This window comes from Ovis aries, chromosome 2 (assembly GCF_016772045.2).
Source record: "Ovis aries strain OAR_USU_Benz2616 breed Rambouillet chromosome 2, ARS-UI_Ramb_v3.0, whole genome shotgun sequence".
Lineage (NCBI taxonomy): Eukaryota > Metazoa > Chordata > Mammalia > Artiodactyla > Bovidae > Ovis > Ovis aries.
Window position 1 is genome coordinate 238,000,775 of NC_056055.1, and position 25,009 is coordinate 238,025,783.

The window sequence follows — 25,009 nt, forward strand, 5'->3', positions numbered from 1 at the left end:
GCCTGAATGTGAATTCTGACTCAAGTCACTCAACCTCTCTGGACCTCGGTTTCCTCATTTGAAAATGAGGATCCTCAGACTTCCCTCAAAGATAGGCACTTCCCCCAATTCCCATCCACCCTTGACGAAGACAGGCCACCAGCTATGCAACCAACAGCACGCTATACTTCTCCTTCACTATTTGCAATTAGCAAGCAACTTTAAAGAAACACAACCTGTGACAATAGCTAACAAGATCTAACATACTGAGGGCTTTCATATGCCTGGCATGATTCTTAAGCCATTCAATCCTTAGAATATCCCTATGATGTAGGTGTTATTGTTATTCCCCTTATTACATAGGGGCTTCCCTGGTGGCTCACAGGGTAAAGAATCTGCCTGCAATGCAAGAGACCTGGTTCAACCCCTGAGTTGGGAAGATCCCCTGGGGCAGGGGATGGCTACCCACTCCAGTATTCTTGCCTGGAGAATTCCATGGACAGAGGAGCCTGGCTACAGTCCATGGGGTCACAAAGAGTCAGACACAACTGAGTGACTAACACTTTCATTTGTATGGGCTTCCCAGGTGGCACTGGCGGTAAAGAACCCACCTGCCAATGCAGGAGACATAAGAGACACAGGTTTGATACCTGGGTCAGGAAGATCCCCTTGCGGAGGGCATAGCAACCCACTCTATATTCTGAGGCCAGAAGGGTTGAGTGCCCTGCTGCTTAAGTGGCAGCATTAGGATTCATGCTCAGCCCATCTGACTCCAGGACCCTATTGTCTTCCTCTGATTTCCTCTTCCTGATAAGAGGGCATTTGAGGTGTCAAATAAGGGGCATTTATTTGACAAACCATTTGGCCGGGACCCTCTGGTTCCCATAGCGGTCAAGAGCTCTGGAAGGATGAGAACCCAGAGGGTTTGAGGGTTTCAGGGCAGGATCAGAATCCACAGGGGCACATTCCAACAACTTGGGAACATCCCAGCTCACCATTTACTCAGCATGGGAAGTCCCTATTTAAAATTTCCATACTGAGGTTGACTCTAATCAACGTGGTTCTAAACCACAAAAATCTGTCCTCACTGTTAGGAAAAGAAAAGTAGCGGCTAGACCAGGACGCGGCATAAAGAAAGAGAGAAGCCTTAAGGCTGAGCTTCAGCCTCCTGAATACATCTTGAGCTTCCCAGCCGTCACACCTTCCCCCTGCGTCCAGCATCCTGCCTTCAGTGTCCACCCCTCCTCACCATCCATCAGATCTTATCCATCTCAGCTGAAACCCTGGCCTCCCCTGCCCAAAGGTGTGTCTTCTCAAGACTATGGCAACACATTTTCCCCACTGCTCCGCCAGCAGTTAGCCCAGTGCTGAGTCTCCTGGGTCCATCTCACTTCCCAACTAGACAGTGAGCTTCTTGGGTGCAGAGCCCGTGTTTCCTGCCTCTCTCCGTCTCTCCCTAGGACTCAGCAGCAAGATGTGTGACCACAGCACCCCCACCTCCCACTCCCCCCAAAACCCACTTGAGTTTTCCGCCCAAGCAGACCTCGCCAGGTTGTGAAATGTGCATTTACACACGCATTTACATTTGCACATTCTCTGTGCATTTACCTCCCGCATAGATGCCTTTGCTTCCCATCTCTGCCAACCCAAATCCCACCCAGTCCACCAGGCCTGCGTGATACAGCAATTTGCAATTCAAAGATACCTGCATTTAAATCCTGACTCTGCCACCTTCTGGCGGTTTGACCCAGACAAGTGATTCTCCTCTCTGCACCTCTGTTTCCTTGTTTGTAAGATGAAGAGTTGATTAACAGCTCAGAGGCAACACACTCCAGTACTCTTGCCTGGAAAATCCCATGGACGGAGGAGCCTGGTGGGCTGCGGTCCATGGGGTTGCTAAGAGTCAGACAGGACTGAGCGACTTCACTTTCACTTTTCTCTTGCATGCATTGGAGAAGGAAATGGTAACCCACTCCAGTGTTCTTGCCTGGAGAGCCCCAGGGGCGGAGGAGCCTGGTGGGCTGCCGTCTATGGGGTCGCACAGAGTCGGACACGACTGAAGCGACTTAGCAGCAGCAGCATGCAGGGCTGTAGTTAAATTTAATGAGGGAAGGTCACAGAGAACATCATGCAGAAATACAAGTCAATGGACTTGAAAGCATAAATGAAATGGGCACATTCCTAGACAAATATAACACTAAAAGTGTCTTTTAAAAACAGAAAGCTTGAAGAGCTCTTTATTCCTTTAAATAAATTGAATTAAAAGTTTTAAATGTTTCCATAAAGAAAACTAAAGACAAGGACTCTTTTGGTTTCACTGATGAATTCCACCCAACTTTCAGGGACTTGGAGCCAATGAGTTCAATCTTCTGTGATAAGGAAAAATGAGACAAGATCTCTGTGCATTTTATAAGACGAGTAGAATCTGGATACCAGAAACCAGACAAAGATAACACAAAAAAGAAAAATTACAGGCCAATCCCACTGGGGAATACAGCTTTAGAATGTTGAACTATATTATAATTATACTAAATCCAATAATTCATCAAAAAAATATTGTGCATCAGACCAAGTCGAATTTACCCCAGGAATGGAAGGTTATTTTAACATTAGAAAATCTATCAACACAATATTGTAACACAATTATCCTCCAATTAAAAATAAATAATTTTTTAAGGGAAAAAAAGGAAAATCTAAAACTGTCACTCACCTCACTAACAAACTAAAGGAAGAAAAATGACATTATGAGTAGCTCCTAAAGAGTCAAACAAATAGACAAATATAACAATACAGATATAGACTCACAGACATGGAGAACAAACTAGGTTTTGCCAGAGGGGCAAGGGGTAGGAAGAAAGGCAAAATAGATGAAAAGATTTAGAGGTACAAACTACCAGTTATAAATTTTAAAAGCCACAGGGATGTAATATACAGCACAGAGAATATAGCCAATAATAGTGTAATAACTTTCCACGGTCTATAATCTAGAAAAATATCAAATTATATTATATACCTGAAACTAACAATACTATAACCCAACTATACTTCCATTAAAAAAGAAAGTTTATCAAGGTGGATGGATATAAGACCAATATCTATTCGCACAAAAATCAACTGCATTTCTCCATATGACCCATACTTAGAAATATAATATTCTAAAAATATACCCCATGTGTGCTGGGAAAACTGGACATCCATAGGCAAAAGAATGAAGTTGGACCCTTATCTAACATCATACACAAAAATTAACTCAGAAAGGACTAAAGACCTAAATGTAAGATCTAAACATAGGGCAAAAGCTTCATAACATAAGATTTGGCAAGAATTTCTGGGCTATGATACCAAAGGCATAAGCAACAAAAGAAAAAAACAGACAAAATGGACAACATCAAAGTGTAAACATTTGTTCATCAAAAGATACTAATCGCAGAGTAAAAAGGCAACCGACAGAATGAGATAAAAATGTTTGTAAATCATTTATCTGATAAGGATTAATATCCAGATTAAATATAGAACTCTTAAAACTCAACAGCAAAAGGACAAACAGCCCAATTCAAAAATTCTCCAAATAAAGTACACAAACAGCCAATAAACTCATGAAAGGATGCTCAACATCACATCACTCCAGCATTAGGGAAAAGAAAATCGAAACTACGAGATACCATCTCACATCCATGATGATGGCTGCTACAATTTTTTTTTTTCTTTAACAGAAAACAAGTACTGGCAAGGATGTGGGGAAAACTGGAACCCCTGTGCACTACTAGGGGGGATGCAAAATGGTGCAGCCACGGTCGAAAACCGTGGCAGGCCCTCAAAAAATTAAAAATAGACCCACTGTATGATCCAGCAATTCCATTTCTGGGTATATACCCAAAAGTACTGAAAGCAGGGACCCGGAGAGATGTTTGTACACACCCATGTTCATAGCAGGCTTCCCTGGTGGCTCAGGCGTCTCCTACAGTGCAGAAGACCTGGGTTCCATTCCTGGGTTGGGAAGATCGCCTAGAGAAGGGAATGGCAACCCACTCCAGTATTCTTGCCTGGAGCATTATTCACAATAGCTAAAACTTGGAAACCATCGAAGTGTCTATCAACAGGCAAATGGGTCAGAAAAGTGAGCATATACATACGATAGAATATTATTCAGCCTTAAAAAGAAAGGCAATTCTGGAAGTTCCTTGTCAGTCCAGGGGTTAGGACTCTTGAGCTTCCACTTCAGGAGCCACAGGTATGACCCCTGGGCAGGGAATTAAGATCCCTCATGCCATGCGGTGCAGCCAAAAACTAGGAGTTAAAAAAATTAATTTTTTCAAAAAGCAATTTAAAAACAGGCAGTTCTAAAAGGTGCTACGACATGGATGAACTCTGAGGACATTATGTTAGGTGAAATAAGCTAGTCCCTAAAGACGGGCACTGCAAGATTCCACTTATATGAGACAGTAATCAAAGTCAGAAAGTAGAATGGTGGTGGCCGGGAACTGAGAAGAGAGGGAACAGGGAGTTTAATGGATGTCGAGTTTCGGTTTTACACAACGAAAACCAATCCTAAGATTCAACGCACATTCCGCCAACCAAGTTTGCCAAGGAATTTGAAGAGATGATTCTAAAACTTGTAAGAAAAAGAACGAAGGCCAATATAGCCAAGACATCCTTGGTAAAGAGCAAGGTTGGGAGGGCTTGATGTTTCAGATATCAAGACCTAGATACCTATGGTAATTAGCTAGTTTGGTACTGACACAGGAATCACCAAACTGGCCTATGATAAAGAACAGGGAGCCAAAACATAGCCCATATATATATGGAAATGTGATATATGATACGAGGTGGCTCTGCAAATCAGTGGTGAAAATATGAACTGTAATACCTGATGCTGGGACAGTTGGTTTTCCCTATAGAAAACAAATAATTTATATCACATACAAAAATCAACTACAAATGGATGAAGATGTAAAAGTGAAGTGCAAAATATTAAAAGTTTTAGAAAAAAGTAAAAAAATGTCTTGCAATTTTGCATACAGAAGAATCCATTAAACAAACACAAAAATAGAAATCAAAAAGGAAAAGACTGATGAACTTGACTAAATCGACACAAAAATTTGTTCATCCAAAGACACTATAAATAACCAGCAAAGATGAGCCACAAATTGGGAGAAGATATTTGCAATTCATAAGAGACAAATGAGTCTCATCCTAAATATATAAAGAACTCCTAAAAACCACTAAGAAAGCAACAGAAAACCAAACAGAAAATTAGGTAAAAGACATGAACAGGCATTTTACGGAAGAAGAAACCTGAATGGCCGATGATGATTTGCAAATATGTTCAACTTCATTAGTAATCAGAGAAATGCAAATTAAGACTATAGAGAATTACCATCTTTATACAAACTAGTTTGGCGAAAGTGAAGAAGCCTGGCAAGTTTTGATCTCGATGTGGAGTGATGCAAACTCTTACGCCCTGCTGCTAGGAATGAACACGGGCAAAGACGCTTTGGAAAACAATTTGGCCCTGTCTCAGAAAGCAGAACAAGCACATACTTTATAATCCAGCAGCTCTTATTTCCAGAAGCTGCTGTGCAGGTGCATCTAGAGATTCATTTAAGAACATTCACAGCAGCCTCGTTTGTAATAACAAGAGAACTAGGAACAAATCAAATGCCCGTGGATGGCAGGATGGAGAAATAAATTGTGATATATTCATACAATGGAAAACTATACATCAGAGAAAATAAATGAACTATAGCAAAACATCCACCTGGGTAAATGTTGGAAACATGGTGTTGAGCTGAAAAATAGAGAGCAATTTCATTTTTATCAAGCTCAGAATGAGCGAAATTATAGCATGCACTGTTTGGGGACACACGCACACATGGTAAAAATTACTCCCCAAAAGCCAAGAAAGTTATAAACATAAATTCCAAGGGAATATTTACATCTAAGAGGGAGGTCGGGGCTATGAGAGACGCATTCAGATGACTTTCAAATTCACCAGTGGCCTTTACCAGTGTTTATTGTATTATTACGGCTTCATGATTTTCCTAAATAGTCTATTTCCTTTTGCACAAATCAGCACTAAGTCAAATCAAAAGATGTGTGATGAAGCGATTGATGAGAAGCTCCTAGCATATACAGCTGACTCACCCTCCTCTCCCTGCAGGCCAGCCACAGCACTAAACAATGTATACCCATTCTCATTTAGTCTCCCAGTGGCACCACCAGCAGAGACGATCTTCCTCCTCATTTTATACATGAGGAAGCAGACAACCAGAGAGGTTAAGCCACTTGCCTCAGGTCACACAGCTCAGGGGACCTGAGATGCAAACCGAGGTCTAACTGCAGAGCACTCCCTTTCACACAGCAGGAAGGAGATGGCTCTGACCCCACAGCAGCGCTCCCTTCCCTGAGTCTCCAGAACACTTCTCACAATTAACAAGGCAATTCACACTCCTTTTAGATGAATCTGCGTCTAAGACCTCGATTTTCCCAAAGCTCCTCCAGTGCAAAGATAACACCGGTGCCTTCTCTGTATCCCCAGGGCCCATGCTGGTACCCAGCAGGATGCTTAGTCCCGTGGTTCGGGGTGTTACAGAATCCACTGATGGGGGGCTCTGTGCTGTTGGCTCAGGAGTCTGGGGCAGGAGTGCCTGGGGGCCACGAGGAAGGGGCAGGCACTCACCCCGGGGGCTGTAGCCGTGGGCGTCCATGAAGGAGAGGCCCAGCCGCTCATCCTCCTGCAGGGTGCTCTGGTCCGTGAAGCTCCGGTCCACAGCGCTCATCATGTGGGTCTTCTCCTGGCGGTAGTTGACAGTGGCTTTGGTCATGTTCACTGGCTTCCTGCAGAGGAGGGTCGATGGGAGACATGAGTGCTCAGCTGGACAGGACAGCACCCAGAGGTGGATGGGGAGACCCGGCAGTCAGGGGCCTTGAGGCCAGGAGCCAGTCTAGAAGCATCTCTGGATACTGAAGGGACTCTGGCCCCATCCTTTGCTCACCAGACCCGGAAAGCTGTCTGTTTGCCCAAAAGGGACCGGGCGGGGTCCCTGATGCTGGGCAAGATTGAAGGCAGAAGGAGAAGAGGACGACAGAAGATGAGATGGTTGCATGGCATCACTGATTCAATGGATATTAGGTTGAGCAAACCCTGGGAGATAGGGAGGGACACGGAGGCCTGGCGTGCTGCAGTCCACAGGGTCGCAAAGAATCAGACACAACTTGGGAACTAAACAACAAGGGTCCCTATCCTGTGGACCTTTGCGAGAGCAAGGGATGGAGCAGTGGTGGCCTCAGGCTGGGATATGCCTCCTAACTCTCACTGGGCCTGAGGGCTCAGAAAATGGGGAGGACAGTCACTCTAGGCCTACTGTCGTGTCACAACAATCACCGCATCCACAACGAGGAAGACGGCTGCCCAGCTCCGGCCTTGCAGGCCCCACACATAACCTTCCTTCCTCTGGCCTCCCAGCTGCCCTGGGGCCTCTTCCTCCTGCATGGGAAAGCACTGCAATTCTCCTTCAGGCAGAGGGTCTGGTTAGAGCTCAGCCAGTCTCAGTGTCCACGGTTCAGTGGACAGGGAATAAATTCCAATCACAACTTTTTCTTACCCCCAGGAACCCCAGGATAGTCCTCCCACAGGCCACACTAGACTTAAGTAATCCACACAGCATCCATATTCCTGTCGCTGCCCACCAGCCCATCCAGCTGCCAGAAGCTGCAGAGGGAGAAGGCCCAGTCCCTCCCAAGAGGCGGAGCTTCGGAGAGGACCCTGGGCAGGGACCCCTGCACAGCCCAGGTCTCCAGTCCAGCTTTAGACGTGGATGGTAGTTTGCAACCCCAGGGAACTCAGAGGAAAGTGGGAGGGAGTACAGGGGTGGGGAGGCAGGGCTCAAGGCTCCACGTCTGAGGGGCTGAAACCCAGGCAAAGGGAAAGGACGTGGGAATGGCACTGAGACTGGAGAAGAGCCGGGACCCGATCACAGGGAAGGCTCGAGACCAGAGAGCCATTCACCTGCCCGGCCCTGCAGCGTGCAGGACGCAGGTCAGACCTGAGAGGGGACTTCCAGGTCGTGCGGGCTCAGGGACACTGGTCATCGTGGAGATGAAGAGGATAGTGTGGGACTCACTCCCCCAGAGAGACAAACTCCACTCAGCCCGTCCTGGCTCCAGAGCTGCTGGGGGCAGGGGGAGGGACAGGATGACCTCTGGATGCCCCTCCTGCCAGGACAACCATGTGTTTCCTCCGGGAAACACAGGAAAAAGGGCTCTGTGTCCTGCTGGGGACCAGTGCGGCTATGCACTGCGGTGGGTGTGACTTTCCCAATCTGAGACAGCTCAGCGGGCCCAAGCCTCCGACTCCCACCCACCTTCAGGCTCTGGCTGTCTCCCTCACTGTGGCCCAGGGCAGAGCCAAAGACCCTTTGGGGGCAGATGAGGAGAGGTCTCTGTGGCTGTGACCTCGACCATCAACATAGGACAGAAGGTGGAGGAGGAAGGGAGGTGAAGAGGGAGACGGGGGTGGGACAAGAGAATTAGAGATACAGAGAAGGGAGAGAGGGGAAAAAAGGAATAATGACAAGGAGAGAGGCGGGGAAGGAGACAGAGGGCGGGGGGACAGGTCAGACACCAGCGACCACAGGGACGACAGAGGGCCTCGGACAGAGGACAGCCCGTCAGGCTGGCTGGACCATGCAGCCCCAGGAGGACCCTTCCCAAGAGGATCCTGGTCTAGGAGGCGGTCTGCAGCGGTGAACCACAGGGCTCTGTTCCCGCCCAGGCCTCCTGCTCTACTTGGAAGAAGAACTTCAAACACCAACCAACCAGATCTGCAAACAGCCAGGAGGGACACCACTCACCGAGGTCTCCAACCGACCTCAGGGTGAGATCAAGCCGATGGCGTGTAATATGGACACTCGGAAAAGTTCCGCATTTAGATTCAAAATTAGGTGCTCTGTGACAACCCAGAGGGGTGGGATGGGGTGGGAGATGGGGACACATGTATACCTATGGCTGATTCATGTTGATGTATGGCAGAAAGCAACACAATACTGTAAAGCAATTATCCTCCAATTTAAAAAGAAAATTTTAAAGACTATGAAAAGAATACATATATGTGTGTGACTGAGTCACTTTGCTGTACAGCAGATATTAACACAACATTGTAAATCAACTACACTTCAGTAAAATAATGGTTTTAAAAAACACCTGCAGAGTTGAGGGAGCCGGAGAGCTGCCTTGTTAGGAGCTCAAGGAACAGCTGAGCTGGAGGCTCCACGTGTGTTGACAGGGGTGTGGTTGCTGGAAAAGCCAGGGTGACAATGGCTGATGTCGATGCAAGAAGAGGGTCCAGGGAGGAGGTGAGAGACCACCGTCCTCTGGGCTGGCCCGGGGCCACCTGGGCCTGCTCTGCAAGGTGAGGACAAGCACGGGTGCAGGGGAATGATCTGGAAGCCTTGCAGGGTCAGAGATCCCAGAGGCAGAAAACAGAGCGGCATCGGCAGGCTGGGGAGTTAGAGCGGGGCCTGGGCTGCAACCCTGTCTCTGCACGTCCTGTGACTTCTGACAAGTCCTTAACCTCCCTGAGCCTCAGTTTCCTCATCAGTGAAATGGGGCGACCACAGAGCGTCTTCTCAGGGTTGTTGTGTGGTTTCTGTGCGAAAAACTGAGCTCAGGGAGGCGCCCAGGGATCGGTGGGTCTGAGGAGCTGGGCCCAGCTAGAGAAAGGCTGGAGGTGCCCTGGGAGCCGCCCTATGTCTGCCCCCGACACGCACGCGCACGCAGGCTGTGGACCCGGAGTGGGACCCGGGCGAAGGCCTTCCTGGACGTGGACTGAGGTCTGATGTCGGGAGGTCCCGACCAGCAAGAATGGCTTGAGACACAAGGGGCTGCCTCGGGGTCAAGAGGACAGGAGGCTCCGGGAGGTCCAGTGACTTGTCTGGGGCGGCTCAGAGAGCTGGTTCTGAACCCGAGACTCAGCACAGAGAGAGCGCTCATGACCTCCACACAGGAGGACGGCGGGGAGAGGAAAGACAGCAGAGGAGGGAAGCTCAGAGGCAGGAGGAGGCGCTGACCCCAGGCAGGGCAGAGGCGGGGGCGGGGGCTCCCCAGGAGGGGCGGGGCCCCCAGGCAGGGGCGCTACTTACGGGTAGTAGGAGTAGGCATAGTGGTTTCTCCTGGCAGCGTGCAAAGAGAACACACAGATGGGCCACGGTTTGTGCACGAGGCGGGACCCAGGGCAGCACCACCAGCAGGAGGGGCCTGATGCTTTATCTGCTGGGGACCAGGCTGGCCTGGGACCAACGGGTCAGAAGGGCCTTCTCTGACCCAAGGGCTGGCCCGGCTCCTTCCAGAACCTTCCTCAAGCCCACTCCTGGAGTGAGAAGGAGGTGGGGAAAGGGCCTGGAGGGAAGCAGGGCTTTTACACACACGCGTTCACAAAGAGAAATACACATGCAGACACACTCATGGATACACACACTCACACAGAAGCACAAGGACACACTCATGCACTTACAAACACAGACCTATTACATGCATGCACTCAGACACATGCACTCAGACACACACACTGGCACACACAGATATATACACAGACATGTTCACAAACACACTCACACACAGATGCCTGCACTCACACTCCAGGTAACTGTGCACTCACCCCTGCAGACCACCTCCCACAGTCCCCATGCCACCCCCCTGCCCCCCGCAGGCTCCCCTGCCCCTGAGGGGACAGCCCTCTGCAAGCTGGGAAGAAATGAGCCAGGAAGGGGAGGGGGGCTGGACGCCAGGACAACTGGGGCCACCCTCAGCCACCCAGACTGCCCCTGGGTATGAGGTCCATTAAAGGAGCCACGTGACCCCCTCACAAGCACCCAGAGCACAGCTGGGCCGAGAGCCCTGACGGGACCTCGAGGCATCGGCAGTGGGGTCCTGGGGCAGGTCTGATCCCACCTCCCCAGAGGGGAGCTGGGTCCCAGAAAGTCATGTCAGCCCGCGGCTCTCAGGGGGTCAGCGAGAGTCCAGACCGGGCCCAGGACCCTGACCCCAGAGCCAGCCCCTCCTGAGGCCCCTTCCAGGCCCACTCCAGGATCCTCCACTCACCCGAGCCCACATCACCCCATCAGCAGGGAGGGGAAGGCAAAGAGAGGGGAGGGGAAGACAGAGGCCCAGCACGTCACACAGCACGTCTCCCGTCCCAGGGACAGAGTGGGGTCCAGGGCCCTGCGCTGGTCATAGTGGCCCTGAGGGCAGGGAGATGGGCTCAAGGAGTGGCATTCTTCTGGTCTCAGCTGAGCTGTCATAACTTCAAAAGGGCCGATCCTAAGGACTCCCCCACAATCACCAACTACATTAGTTCCCCCTTACACTCTCTCTGCCCCTTCACCCTGACACCCTGGTCTTTTCACAATTTGTAATCACGCATTTGTGCTTTTTTTAGTTTAATGCCAGACTCCCCACCCACAGCCACAAAGCACAAGAGGACCGCATCCTGGTTGCTTTTGTCCACTGTGGATCCCCAGGGCCCAGGACAGTGCCCAGGGAATATGTATTCCCTCGATACAGATTTTATTAAACTGAGTAATCAGTAAATGGGGGGCTTCCCTGGTGGCTCAGATGGTAAAGCGTCTGCCCGCAGTGCAGGAGACCCAGGTTCGATTCCTGGGTCAGGAAGATCCCCTGGAGAAGGAAATGGCAATCCACTCCAGCACTCTTGCCTGGAAAATCCCATGGACGGAGGAGCCTGATAGGACACAGTCCATGGGTTCGCAGAGTCAGACACGACTGAGCGACTTTACTTACTTTACTTACTAATCAGTAAATGGAGAAAAATAACTAAAGAACTCCATCTCTATGAGCTTCCATTTTCTCATCTAAACAAGTGAGTTTAAAAATAATCCCCTCCCAGACAGCAAGCATGCACCCAGCCCTTCCCTGCCCCCTCTGCTTGCTGGGTGTGGGCGCGGGTTTAGGAGGACCCAAGTCATCCATAAGTCATACACAGAGGACCCGGGGGACACACAGGCAACAAGACAAAACCTCCTCTGCCCTCATGCAGTTCTCAGTCCAGCGGGGAAGAGAAACACTGAGCAAAGCCTGTGAGTATGAGTGAAGTGCAGAGTGGGGTGGGCAGAGTGGGGGAAGTGCTGCAAAGGGAAGTGGGGAGGGTCTCTGGAAGCAGAACCAAAGGGTCCAACTGGCCTGGGGCACCCCAGAGTTCCCAGGGGCAGGTGCATCCAGCCTCACTCTCCAGGGGGCAGGATGAAGAAGCTGAGACCTGCCCCCAGCCACCTCCTCCCCACCCCAGGTGCCTCCTTCCTGGGTGCACGGGAGCTCCCTGGGGGCTGCTCTCCCTCAGCAACCTCCTAATCTGTCCATTTCATCCATACCCCAGGTTGATCTGAACACCCCCATCCCTGCCAGAGCTGCTCTGCCCCATGGCACCCACAGTGCAGACTGAGGGAGCCCTCAAGAGCACAGTGAACCCGGAAGGCCAGGTAGGATTCGGGGGAAAGCAGCAAGGGGCTACAGAAGGGGGCTGAATGGCTTTTAGAGGATCTAAGAAGGAACAGGGCGGAGGCAGGTAGCTATGGGGAAGGGATCCTAGAGGCTTCCAGTAGCAGCTGCATGAAGTGGAGGGCTTCCCAGTGAGGCCTTGGTAGCATATCTGACCCATCCATCCTCTCCTGGGCCTGGCTCTCTCTTTGCTGGGGTGGGTGACCTTCCCTACTTTGCCAGTCTTCCTCAAGAGTAGATCTGGAGAGACTCAAATACCACCTGCAATTTCCCAAATCTGATCCCTCCCTTACAGCCCTCTATCTGTGCCACTCCCCACCCCAGGGCCTCACCCCCTATAGGAACTACTGTGTGCCAGCCGTGGTGAGGCCCTTCACATGCCCGGCCGTAAGGAGGATGAGCTTTGCGGTCAGGCCTGGGTCCAGTCAGGACCTGCTACTTAAAGTGACATGGGCGAGTCACTTAATAATAGTTTCCCGACCTGTGAAAAGGAACTTAGATCTGCTTTGTGAGTCAGGATCCAGGAAGGAAAAATTCCCTGATGTCTCCCGAGTGCCGGAACAGCGCCTGGTACACACTAGGTGATCAGTAACTACGGTTCTAATGGGTGATGTGTGGAGAGCTCTTGGCACAGCATAATACTCATTAAATGACAGTTTAAATGATTTTGCCTCAGGAAGCTTCACAGGGAACAATCAGAGCCTGATGCCCTGAGCAGACCATCCCAGCACCCCACTGCTGGCATGCCCCCACCCCGAGACTCTTGGGGAGAGTGCTGGGCCTCAGGCAAGGGGGGCCCTGCCCAGTTCTCCCTCATCTCCCTGGATCCTGCTTATCTGCTCCTGACAGCCCAGAGACCCAGAGCCAACCCACCCACGCGTGCCCAACTTGGCAGCAGCAAGGGCCGCAAAAGCCAGAGCCCAGAGGGGAGAGGATGGAGCAGGCTCTGCCCCTGCTCCCAGGTGACCTTGGGCAGGTCTCTGCCCCCTCTGGGGCTCAGCGTCTCCATTCCTCAACTAAGGGGCTTGGGCCCACAGTGTCCTGGGGCTGCCTGGTAGGAAATGAGGTAGGGCAAGGAGAATGAGGTGGGGCAGGGTCTCAGAAGCCCACCGAGCTCCAAACCAAGGCTCAGTCTTTAGTGCTCCATGTACTGGCTCTCGGGAGGGGTTTATTTAGTGTTTTGAAGACAGGTTCTGCTGCTTTTGGAAGACGGGAAAACCACTAGGCTAGACATCCCTGGACTACAATGGCAGCTCTCAGTGTCCAGGTTCTGAGCCTCCACAGTTCTAAACTTGGAGATTCTCAGAATTTCACATCCTGGATTTCTAAAACTCCAAAACAGTGTAAGTTCTAGGTTCTAAGACAGGCTGGTATTCATTCTGCCCACTGTGAAATGTACCCGAAAGTGCCTCCCACACAAACATAAGGCTGGACCTTTGAGGCCTGGGAAATGGCAAGGGCAGGAAGGGAGGTCTCCTCTGAGTCACGGGCCCAGAAGGACTCCTCAGGGATCAACAGTAACAGAGCCCAGGGCAAGCTGAGCCCAAGAGAAGATGGAGCCTGGGAAGAGCCACTGCTCAGGGTCCTCCGTGTGAAGGGGAGTGAGCCCCGCGCCCCACTGCTCAGGGATAATGCACCAACCCCGTGCTCAGGGCAGACGCAATGGCAGAAGATCTCTCGTGCACTGAGGATGCCAAGTCAGGTTACCTCCCCACCATCCCCATCAGAACAGCCCAGCGGGCAAGGCGGGTGGGGCCCACTCCCAGCACGGCTCCTTGGCAGCGGCCACTGAGAGCCTTTCCCTGGACAGGGGCACCTGGCACCGGCCAGACCTGGGCTCCAGCCAAGCCACTCTGGGGCATCTCCATCTGCACAGTCTCAGGCTTCCCCTCACCGGCTTGGGTCTATCCACAGGCCTGATGCCCAGGTTGGCAGCCCTCCACACGCCTGCCAGGCGGCTGCCCAACCAGCCCTCAGCCTCCTCTCTGCTCAACCCGGCCTCGGACAGGCAGAAGCCCCAGGTGGGCCAGGGCACTGGCCTCACTCACCCCTTTCGGATGATAATAATAATGGCCCCCAGCAGGAGGATGAGGACAGCAAGGCCCCCTGCACAGATGCCCAGGATGAGTCCCATCTCCTCCGACCTCTGGGACACCTCCAGGGGCTGTTTGCTTTCCTTGCAGGCGGCTGGGGAGAACAACACAGGACAGAGGATTAGAGGGGAGGCGGGGACCACCTTCCCCCTGCTTGCAGGGGTCTTAAACTCGAGGAGTTGGTGATGGACAGGGAAGCCTGGCGTGCTGCAATCCATGGGGGTCGCAAAGAGTCAGACACGACTGAGCAACTACACTGAAGCCCCAAGGAATAAACCAGGCTGCACACACAGGTGCGCAAAAACATCTGCCCATCATCCTCAGCACGCGTCCCGCCTTTCAGTCAATCAGACCCATCTCTCACTGCCCCTCCCACCTTCCACATCCCCCGGTCAGAAGGCCTTACGTGCCCTGTGTCCCTATCTGGAATAGCTCCTCATCAGAACAGCCCAGCAGGCACAGGACTGTGGTGCCCACTGCGATGCCCCTCTCTCCTGCCTCAAATCCTCCCCATCCTTCAGTGGATGGGGGATGGCAGATGTGTGTGGGGCCTTCAGACGCAGCCTCCCGCCCTCCTGGGAGGCAACAAGGGAAGAGAATTACGTATGGAGGGCTCAGTTAGGGCATCTCAGGACTGGGAACCACCCACATTCCTCATCTGGGAGCAGCGTCAATCCCGACACTACAGGGTCCATGCCATCCCCCTTCTCCTCCCCACAGGAAAGGGGGCAGATACAGACTCCGGGACCAGGGTCCAGTACCCACCACCCCATTCCCAACTTCAGTGGCTCACCCGCTGCCAGGCCCCTTCTGCGACCACGGTGCTGTGAGGGTGTGTGCCCAGGCTGGGAGGAGGAGCCCTCGAGATGGGGCACATAGGGCCCAAGAAGGGGAATGTTTCCTGGCCCCCACCAGTCTGCCAGACCTCCTGCCTCTGCTCCCACAGGCCTGAGTGCCCAGCGTCCACCTCCCCAGAGCCCAGCAAGTAAGAAACCCGTGGTTGAAGGACTGAATCCAGGGGGACTTACCCTTCCGGGCGAGGCGGATGCAGTTCAGCCGCGTCTCCTGGAGGCACAGATGGGGCGGGTCTCAGCACCGCTGAAGCCAGGACCTGACCTCCCCAGAGGCAACCCTAGACAGGCTGTCTTGGCTCTGGTCAGAGTTTTTCTGGTATGAACTGTAACTAAACACACCCCACCAGCAGGAGGGTCGAGGGGGAACCAGGGACGGAGGGGCCAAAAAGGGGAGGGGTCCACAGATAGGGCGATGCCTTAGGAAAGTGGAATGAGATGGCCGGGAACAGGGAAAAAAAAAAAAGGCACAAGGAGAGGGTAAGGAGGAGGAGCTCAGAAATGAGGGTAGCGCTTAGGTCCAGGGGTCCGCTTGGCTACAGGGCAGCACGGAAAGGAGCAATCCGAGGAGGGAGGAGCCTGGAGAAGGGCAGGGCTTCAGGGAGGAGGCTGGTCCTAGGCTCCAAGCTCAGGTGAAAGCGAGGAGAGGGACACACTCTGGAGCCAGAGGAACCTGAGTTGGAAGACCAGGGCCTCAGGAGGCAGCAGGGACCACACTGGGAGCTTGGATAGACATGAATCCAGGAAAAGCCCACCAGGCTCCTCTGTCATCTCTGGGATTCTCCAGGCAGGAATACTGGAGTGGGTTGCCATGCCCTTCTCCAGGGCATCTCCCCGACCCAGGAGACCAAACTCGGGTCTCCTGCATTGCAGGCAAATCTATTACTATCTGAGCCATCAGGAAGAAGCCCCCCGGAAAGGGTTAGTACTGGAGAGAAGGTGTCTGGGGTTAGGAGGGCGGAGCTCAGATCGGCAGGCGGAGGTGGACAGGGCTACGGCAGGCCTGGGCGCAGTATGGGGAAGGTGGGGAATAAGGCTAGTGGGAGGGGAAGGGTGGAGGGTGGAGGATGGGCATTGTCTCCAGCTTCTGCAGCAGCCTGCTCCGATCTGTCCTGAGCCTGTCCCCCACCCGGATCGCCCCCACCACGACCCCGGCCGGCCCCTTACCCCCTTCAGGTGGCTTGCTGCCTGGAAGTAGATGAGATAGGCCTTCCTGGGCTCAAGCGGTGGATTCCAGAAGCCGCGGTAAGTCTGGTTGTCACCCACGGTGAAGGGCATGGCCTCAGGCAGACTGCTGGCCGCCAGTTCGGCCCCAAAGTAGTGCACCAGGCCCCGGGCCAGCGCCGCATCGAAGGTCAGCGGCACCGGGAAGCAGTCCTGGCTGCCAGGCTCCCGCCGGAGTCTCCGCGGCCGCTCCTCCTCCACAATCACCTGGTACACACTGGACATGGGAAGGTGACAGGGCAGTGGTCACGGTGGCCAGAGGACAGGGAGAGCCATCTGGTGACTAAGGGTGCGGGCTTTGGGGTCAGGCTCAGGACAGCCCTCATCTCAGCTCTGTCTCTTCCTAGCTGGGCAAGTCACTTAAGCTCCCTGGGCCTCAGTTTTCTCCTCTGTAAAATGGGAATGATTACAGGATGGCTCCATAAGGTAGAGGTGAGCAAAGAGGCAAGTTTAACAAGCAGCCAGTGCCTGGGCAGCTGTTATTACTGTAACTAAGGCTGAAAGTATGTGGGCCCTGCTCAAGCCAACCAAGCCCTAAAGCTCCACCCTGACTCCCAGGGCCTTGGAACCTCAAGCCTTGGGCTCCAACCAGGTTCCCAACTGCTCCCTCTAGGCCTCAGTAAATTCAAGTAAGACACAATGCATTCATTCATCCAGAAAGTTTTTACTGAGCTCAGACATGAGTCCTATGCTGGGCACTTGGGGCTCTGGGCTTCCTGGAACTGGCCTCCAGTGGGGGAGCCAGTCACTGAGCAGGCAAACGAGGTCACACTAAACCTACATCTCGAATACCCTCCCAACCTGGAGGCAGCCCTGGGTCTGCAACTCTGAGCCTGCCATCTCCCGGGCCTGATGGCTGATTTCTGTTCCCTGGTTTCTGTCTCCCGATCCCACCTTGTGTGTTTCTATTTATTTTCATCACTGTACTGAATGGCCTTGTCCTATGAGCTCCTCCAAATCCTCTGTGGAACAAAGCCAAGAGTAAATAAATGAATGCTGACAAATTTAAATCTTTCCACCCCCAGCCTCAGTCACGTCTTGGCGTGTGACAGCCCATACTGGCAATGGCAGCCTGCACTCTGGGAAAGGAGAAATGCCTTTTCCTTGCTCTCCAGCTGTTTGCTTGGGTTTTTTTTTTTTTTTTTTAGCTCCCAAGTTAGGAGGGAATCACCCCAGCACCCTAAGATTTAGGCCAGACAGGTTCATCCCGTCATTAGCCAGCCCAGGCCCCTCTCAACCTCCACTTCCCAGGCCAAGGTCAGGCCTCCCCTGGTCCCAAGTCCCACCAGGAGATGCTAATAATCATGAACCGTGAACAAAGCACACCTTGATCTGGAATAATCACCATAAGGCAAAGGAAAGGGAGGCTCAGAGAGGTGAAGGGACATGTCCAAGGTCACATAGTCATCAGGCCTCTCCACCTTACATGGTCCATCCCTTGCCCCATCCCAGGCTTGCCTGGGATGCTGACTGGGCTGCTCACAGGATCCCCCAAAGAGACAAGGAAAGGAGAAGCTGCTGGGTCCCCAACTCCTCCCAATTCAGAGGCACCAGCATCCTGAGCCTCCTGCAAAAGGCCAAATTCCCCTGAGCTCTGCAGACTCCTTCCTGCAGCTCCTGTTAGGGTCTGGGAATCAGCCCAAATCAGACTGTGCAGTAGCAAATATGGGGAGGCAAAGCAGGAGGAAAAAGCAAAAGCGGGGAGGAGTGAGGAAGTGAGAGTGTCAAGAGCACCTGGGAAACCCCCTGCCTTCTTGGGGGGTCTCAGTAGGACCCTCTCAAGGGACCCTCTCAAGTAGGACCCAGCCAAGTGCAGGCTGTCACCCTCTCCCAGTGCCTGAGCCTTTATGGGAAGGAGCGGGTGGACCAGAGGGCCAGAGAGGCTCCATGACTTCAAGGAAAGGTACAGGCTGTACAGACAGACCAGGCTTTCACATCCCAGCGCTATCGCTTACCAGGCGTGTGGCCTCGGGGACACATTATTCAGGCTCTCTGAGCCTGCTTCCTGATGCAGAAAATAAGGGTGCTGATACCCACTCCACTGGCTGCCGTGAGGATCAAATGACTCATGCAGGTAAAGTCCCTAAGATGACGTCTGGCCGACAGGAAGTGTGTGCACACACTGCACAAACACACGCACACTGTCTCACACACACACACATCACACCCACAATCACACACACACACACCCCCATCTTATCTCTGGCACCTTCTCCTCAACAGAGACAGTCACTGCAGCATCTGCTTCGTCTGCAAAGAAGTAGGGAAGCCAAGCTCTCGGCCTCTCCAGAGAGAGGATGCCACGTGGCCAGAGGGCCTAGCCTTCCAGGAAGCTCATCCTTGTGTCTCCCTCAACAGGAACCCCCAAGGGAAAAGCTGGGGAGAAATAAAGCCCCAAGGTGGCAGAGGTAGGCCCTTTGGAGAGATCCGAACAATCTCCTGTTCAAGATCTTGTGACAGTCACCACCAGACAGCCCACAGCCTCAGAGGGGAGTGAGTGCAGGCCTTCCACCTGCCCAGGATCACACAACGTCCTCCTCCCGACACTCTGAACCCTGAAGAGGAGACTGAGGGAAGACAAGGCTGAGCGGGCCTGGGTGGGGGTTCAGGGTCAGAGGACAGGCATCTTCTTTTACCGCCCTGACCTCCCGCCCCTCCGTTACACGCGTGCCCACCTGATGGGCGCCCCGCGGCCCTGTGCCGGCCTCAGCAGCACAGTGATGGTGTTCTCAGACTCGCCCAGTGGCGACGGCATGTCAGCATAATCAAAGCTGGGCGCTGGGGGAAAGAACAAGGACATAAGCCGGGAGCCTGGCCACTGAACCAGGAAGGCCAGGCCTCCAGGCTCCTTGACCTCTGCCCTCAGACTGCTTGCCCTTCAGCCTCTGCCTCCCCGTTCCCTCTGACCTGAGCTTCCCTGACCCCTGACCTCAGCCCTCAGATTCCACCAACCATCTCCAGAACCCTCTGAGTTAATCCTCCCTGACCTCACCCTCTAAATGGTTCATTTATCTCAGCAGGAGTCCTCCATTGCCACTCCCAGGAAGCCCCACCTCTGTGCCCAGGGGACTCTGGGCCTCCCCAAAGAGGCCAGGCTAGGTCAGGCAGGGCTCACCTGAGATGTTGGTGGTGATCTCGGTGAGCGCCGCCTGGCCAAAGCCTTTGCCCGTGCGGGCCCGCACGGAGAACAGGTAGGTGGTGCCCGGGTGCAGGTTGGAGAAGACATGGTAGGTCTCGTTGCGGAGCTTGGAGATGGTACGCCGTGGGCCCGGCACATTCACCGCCGGGTCTGACGATTCGACACTCTGGTAGCTGATCTAGGGGCAGAATGGGCAAGCAGACAGGCTCAGGGATGGGGAAGTAGCCTCCCACCCATCATGGTTCAGGTGAGCCAGGCCTCTGGGTACCTTTGCCTTCTGCCTTCAGGTCCCCCAACGCCCACAGGGCATGGACCCCAGCCATAGCTGAAGGAACGCCAATGATCACCTCTGTTCTCCCACCCCACACACTTCCCTCTCCAATCTGTGGGCCCCCCGTCCACCAGGGGCCCACCCACCTCATACTGAGTGATGAGGCCATTGGGTTCCTGGGGCTCCTCCCACTTGAGGAAGATCATGTCCTCCAGCGGAGTAAAGGTCAGGGACTCGGCCGCAATCCCGCCAGGCACTGCGAGGGAAAGATGACACGGGGCAGGGAAAAGCAAGCTTTGGAACCAGATACCTGGGTTCAGATTCCAGCCTTGCCATTTCCTAGCTGGGATGCTTGGACTACTCAGCCTCTCTGAGCCTTGGCTTCTTCATCTGTGAAATGGGGATGACAACAATACCTCCTCCACCGGAATTAAATGATGTGATGTACATAAAGCCCCAAGGCAAATACCTATCAGCACTCTCATATGGTTCGGCCTACATCTGAGCACTAGAAAAGGGCAGCTGGCATTTTCATTACTGTGCAGGAGGCATTTCGCAGAGAAGAATGAATGCTCCTATTTTGTTCCAGCTGAGTGGTTTTCAGAAAATATAGACATTTGCCAGAAAAATGAAAACAACTGCCTTACAGTGGCAGGATTATGGGTGGAGATGTTTTCTTGTCTGAAAATTACTAATTACACAAACAATATGTTCAATGTAGAAAATCAAAATAAGCATAAGGAAAATTAATGGCACGGACAGTTCCATCACCCAGAGATAAACACTGTCAACATTTTAGCAGAAGCCCTTTCAGATACGATTTTGTTTTGTTTTTGTTTTAAGGTATCATCTTCACAGCTGGCTCCAGGAATTTCCTCTAGGAAGAGAATGGCCTTCTTTGTTTTGGGGAAAACACTTTGATAAACCTTTGTAGGGAAGCTGAACTTCTAAGATAGGGGAAAGCAGAAACCAAGATAATAGCTCAAGTGCCTTGTGTTAAAATGAAGTTAACCAGGCAATTCCACTATTCACCCACCAAAATGTTAAAAGGAAAAAGACAATTCCAAGTGCTGATGAGGAAGCAGAGCAACTGAAATTTTCACACACTGTTAGTGGGAGTGTAATTCAACACAACCACTTGGGAAAACTGGATATATCTCCTTATTATGAACACAAACCCTGAAATCTAGCCATTCCACTCCTAGGCATAAACCCATCAAAAATGTGTATATCTACCAAAAAAAAAAAAAAGAATCTACAAGAATTTTATTTGCAGCACAATTTAAAATAGTTGCCGCCACCGCTGCCACTAAGTTGCTTCAGTCGTGTCCGACCCTGTGCGACCCCACAGACAGCAGCCCACCAGGCTCCTCTGTCCCTGGGATTTTCCAGGCAAGAACACTGGAGTGGGTTGCCTTTTCCTTCTCCAAAGTAAAATAGTTGAAAGCAACCCAAATGCCTAACAATAGTAAATAGGATGAATAAATAGTCACATGATGGATTATTCAGCAATGAGAATAAAATCTCTAGAACTGTACACACCACTTGGCCGAATATCTCAAGCATAAAGCTGAGACGGAGAAGCCAGTCATAAAAAGAACATACAGTGATCCAGAAAAGGTAGGACCACAGCTACAGACCTATTGGAAGGACTAAGCTCCCAAGGCTGACAGCATCTCCTACTGGAGAGAATTCTGAGCACCTGCAGCGCCCTGACGTTGCAACTGTTCAGTCACCCAGCCGTGTCTGACTCTTCGCGACCCCATGGACTGCAGCACGCCAGGCTTCCCTGTCTTTCACGGATGGGGATGCAAAGGTATGGCCACTTTGGAAATCAGTTTGGCAATTTCTTATCAAGTTCAACATACACTTACACCCAAAACAACACTCCCACTCAAAGGTATTTTCCCAAGTAAACAAAAACTTAGTCCATTTGAACCAGCATGCCCATGTTCATAGCAGCTTCATTTGTTTTTTGTTTTTTTGAATGTATAATGTTTTAATTTAGTCTGGGTAGAACCACAAGAGTTGCTACATGAACATATCATGGTTTAGGCTATTATATACAACAGGTGTCCTGAAAACAGGGGTAGTTTTATCCTCCAGGTTACAGAGTTTCTAAAACGGCTTTCTTTTTTCAAAATTAATTTTTATTGGTTGTGTTAGTGTCTACTGTACAGCAAAGTGAATCAGCTACGTGCATTAAAAAAGAGAATATACACTATATGATTCCACTGATATAATGTTCAAAACCAAGCAGAAATCAGCCTATGGCATTACAGGTCAGGATAATGATTACCTTTGGGAGCTGTGAGTGGGAGGGTGCAGAAAGGGGACTTCAGGGCTGCTGGTAATGCTTTTTCTTGGTCTGGGTATGGGTTATCCTGATGTGTGCAGTCTAGGAGAATGCCAAGCTGAGCTGACCACTTAAGATAAGCACACTCCCCGTAAGCATTATACTAATACTTCAGTGAAAAGTATAAAATATTAAATAATTAATTAATATTAAAAAGAGGCAGGAGAAGGGGGACAGAGAAAAAAGAAAGAAAAACAAGGAGCCAAGTGAGGCCTGGTGGCCAGGGTTGGGGCTGAAGCAGCCTCAGCAATGTACCTTGCAGAAGGAAAGGGGAAAGGTCAACAGATTTTAAGAATGGAGCAGTCTGAGAGTCAACATGAGATTACTTGAGCAATACATGCTACCCCAAAATATGTCACTTGGAATAAGGATTATTTTGAGTTGAACTGAGAAGGCAATATAGGAGCATACACAAGAAAAAATTCTCTACCCTCCCCCTATTTGCCTAAAAGTAGGACATAAATTTGCACAGGTGCCCCCCTCCCCTCTTTACCTGGTAGGACAGAAGTTAATCACTGAGAAACCTCTGGACCCTCATCAGCCCAGAGGAATCTACCTGACAACCTTTACTGACCACCATTAGTTTCCCCATACATTTGATTTCCCCTAATTTGCTGCCCCTAGAAGTTTGAAGTCCTTTTCTTTTGTCTTGCCACTTTACTAAAAATTCATTGTTCCATGGTTAAGATGCTATATAACCCCAAGTTCTTACCACTCCTTTGAGTTACTCATCACTGAGTACTCCCTATTATATGCAAAGCGTGTGTTCATAAACTCTGTTTCCTATAATAGAAAATAATCTGAATATATATATGTGTGTATATATTCACATATATATTATATAAGCTTTGGAAAGATTAATAAAATTTATTTTATTGTATATAATAAACTGAATCCCTTTGCTTATGCCTAAAACTAACACAATATTGCAAATTAACCACACTTCAATTTTTAAGAATATATAACAAAAAATAAATAGAATTTATAACAAAAATTTTTTAATATTTTTATCTTATTTTTATCTGGTTAATCTATTTTTGCTCAGTCAATTTACAGGATCTCAGCCAATGAACCTCAGATAGGTAGGAGAAAAAAGTTAAGTTTATCCGATTTAGGGTAAACCCCTCCAGACTTCATTCCCACCCCCAGCAAATCCTCATCAGTGCAGGGCACAGGGCATACACACTTCCTCAGGTGAGTGGGGTTTTCCGGAAATTGAGAAAGGAGTTGAATTTTATATCTGGGCCACTGCTGTACAGACAGAAAATTATACATGTGAGGAAACAAACAAACAAGAAAACTATTAACCAAGGAGCTTAGGGGTACCTGGGGATTTACAGCAATCTGGAGGAAGGCTTTGGACCTGCGCTGAGATTAGAATGTAGCTGTTAAGAAAAACAGCTCTCAAACAGATGGCCAGGTTTGAAACCCAGCTCTGCTACCCATCTACTAGTAATGGGACTTCATCGTCAAAACGGGAAGGGTAACAGTAAACAGCCAGATAGGGTTGTCATGAGGTGCACGTGCATTAATATATAAAAAGCGTTCTGAAATTAATGAATGTTAGCTTGATATCAGTGGAACAGTACACTCAACAATGACAGAATGCACATTTTTTTCAAGTAGATATGGAACATTTACTAAAATTTAACCATATATCACTGGTGGCTCAGCTAGTAAAGATTCCACCTGCCATGCAGGAGACCTGGGTTCGATCCCCGAGTTGGGAAGATCCCCTGGAGAAGGGACCGGCTACCCACTCCACTATTCTGGGCTGGAGAATTCCATAGACTGTATAGTCCATGGAGTCGCAAAGAGTCGGACTGAAGACTTTCACTCACTCACAACCATATATTAGGCCATAAAGCATGGATCAAATTTCAAAAGACCAAAATTAGAGTATGTACTCTGACTACAGTGTAAGCTAGAAATCAATAACAAAAAGATAATTAGAGAAATCCCAGCCAGAAATCAAACAACGTAATTCTAAATAACTCTTGGGTCAAAGAATGAATCATAACAGAAATCAGACAATATTTTAAACTGAATGATACTGAAGATAGGATATAGCAAAACTTGTGCAATAAAACTAAAGCAGAGCTGAGGGAAATTTATAGCTTTAAATGCATATGTTAGAAATGAAGACAGGCTCAAAATCAGTGACCTAACAAGCTTCCATATCAAAAAACTAAAAGAACAGCTGATCAATGCAAAGAAAGCATTTTTAAAAAGAAATAGAAGAGAACGTTAAGTATAAGATTAATAAAATTTATATACCCTTACCAAGAATGAACATGAGAAAAAAAAGAGAAGACACAAATCACCAATATCAGGCATGAAAAAGGGGATAGCACAATAGATCCCGCAGACATTCAATAAATATAACAAGAATATTATAGCCAACTTGATGCCAAGATAGTTGACAACTTAAGTGAAATGATCAAATCCCTTAAAAACGGAGTACACCAAAACTGATACAAAGACTAGAAAGTCTGAATATTCCAACATCTATTTTGAAAATTAAAATTGTTATTAAAAACCCTCCCACAATGAAAACTCCAGGCCGAAATGACTTCCCTGGTAAAT

General features: G+C 50.4%; 1 protein-coding gene across 6 annotated transcripts in view; it reads right to left on the reverse strand.

Annotated features, from left to right (window-relative positions):
* Nucleotides 1-25,009, reverse strand: part of PTPRU (protein tyrosine phosphatase receptor type U) — an 87,227-nt gene that overhangs the window by 24,507 nt on the left and 37,711 nt on the right. For 3 of the 6 annotated variants that reach the window (XM_042244447.1, XM_027965390.2, XM_042244445.1), the window contains exons 9-16: nt 20,214-20,323; nt 19,773-19,974; nt 19,333-19,435; nt 16,601-16,874; nt 15,611-15,647; nt 14,538-14,676; nt 10,119-10,148; nt 6,659-6,816 (exon numbers count right to left, since the gene is read on the reverse strand). In XM_042244447.1, coding sequence (XP_042100381.1) covers nt 6,659-6,816; nt 10,119-10,148; nt 14,538-14,676; nt 15,611-15,647; nt 16,601-16,874; nt 19,333-19,435; nt 19,773-19,974; nt 20,214-20,323 — 1,053 coding nt within the window. The remainder of the gene's footprint in view (nt 1-6,658; nt 6,817-10,118; nt 10,149-14,537; nt 14,677-15,610; nt 15,648-16,600; nt 16,875-19,332; nt 19,436-19,772; nt 19,975-20,213; nt 20,324-25,009) is intronic. The other 3 variants (XM_027965389.2, XM_027965388.2, XM_042244446.1) reach the window with 1 other exon arrangement.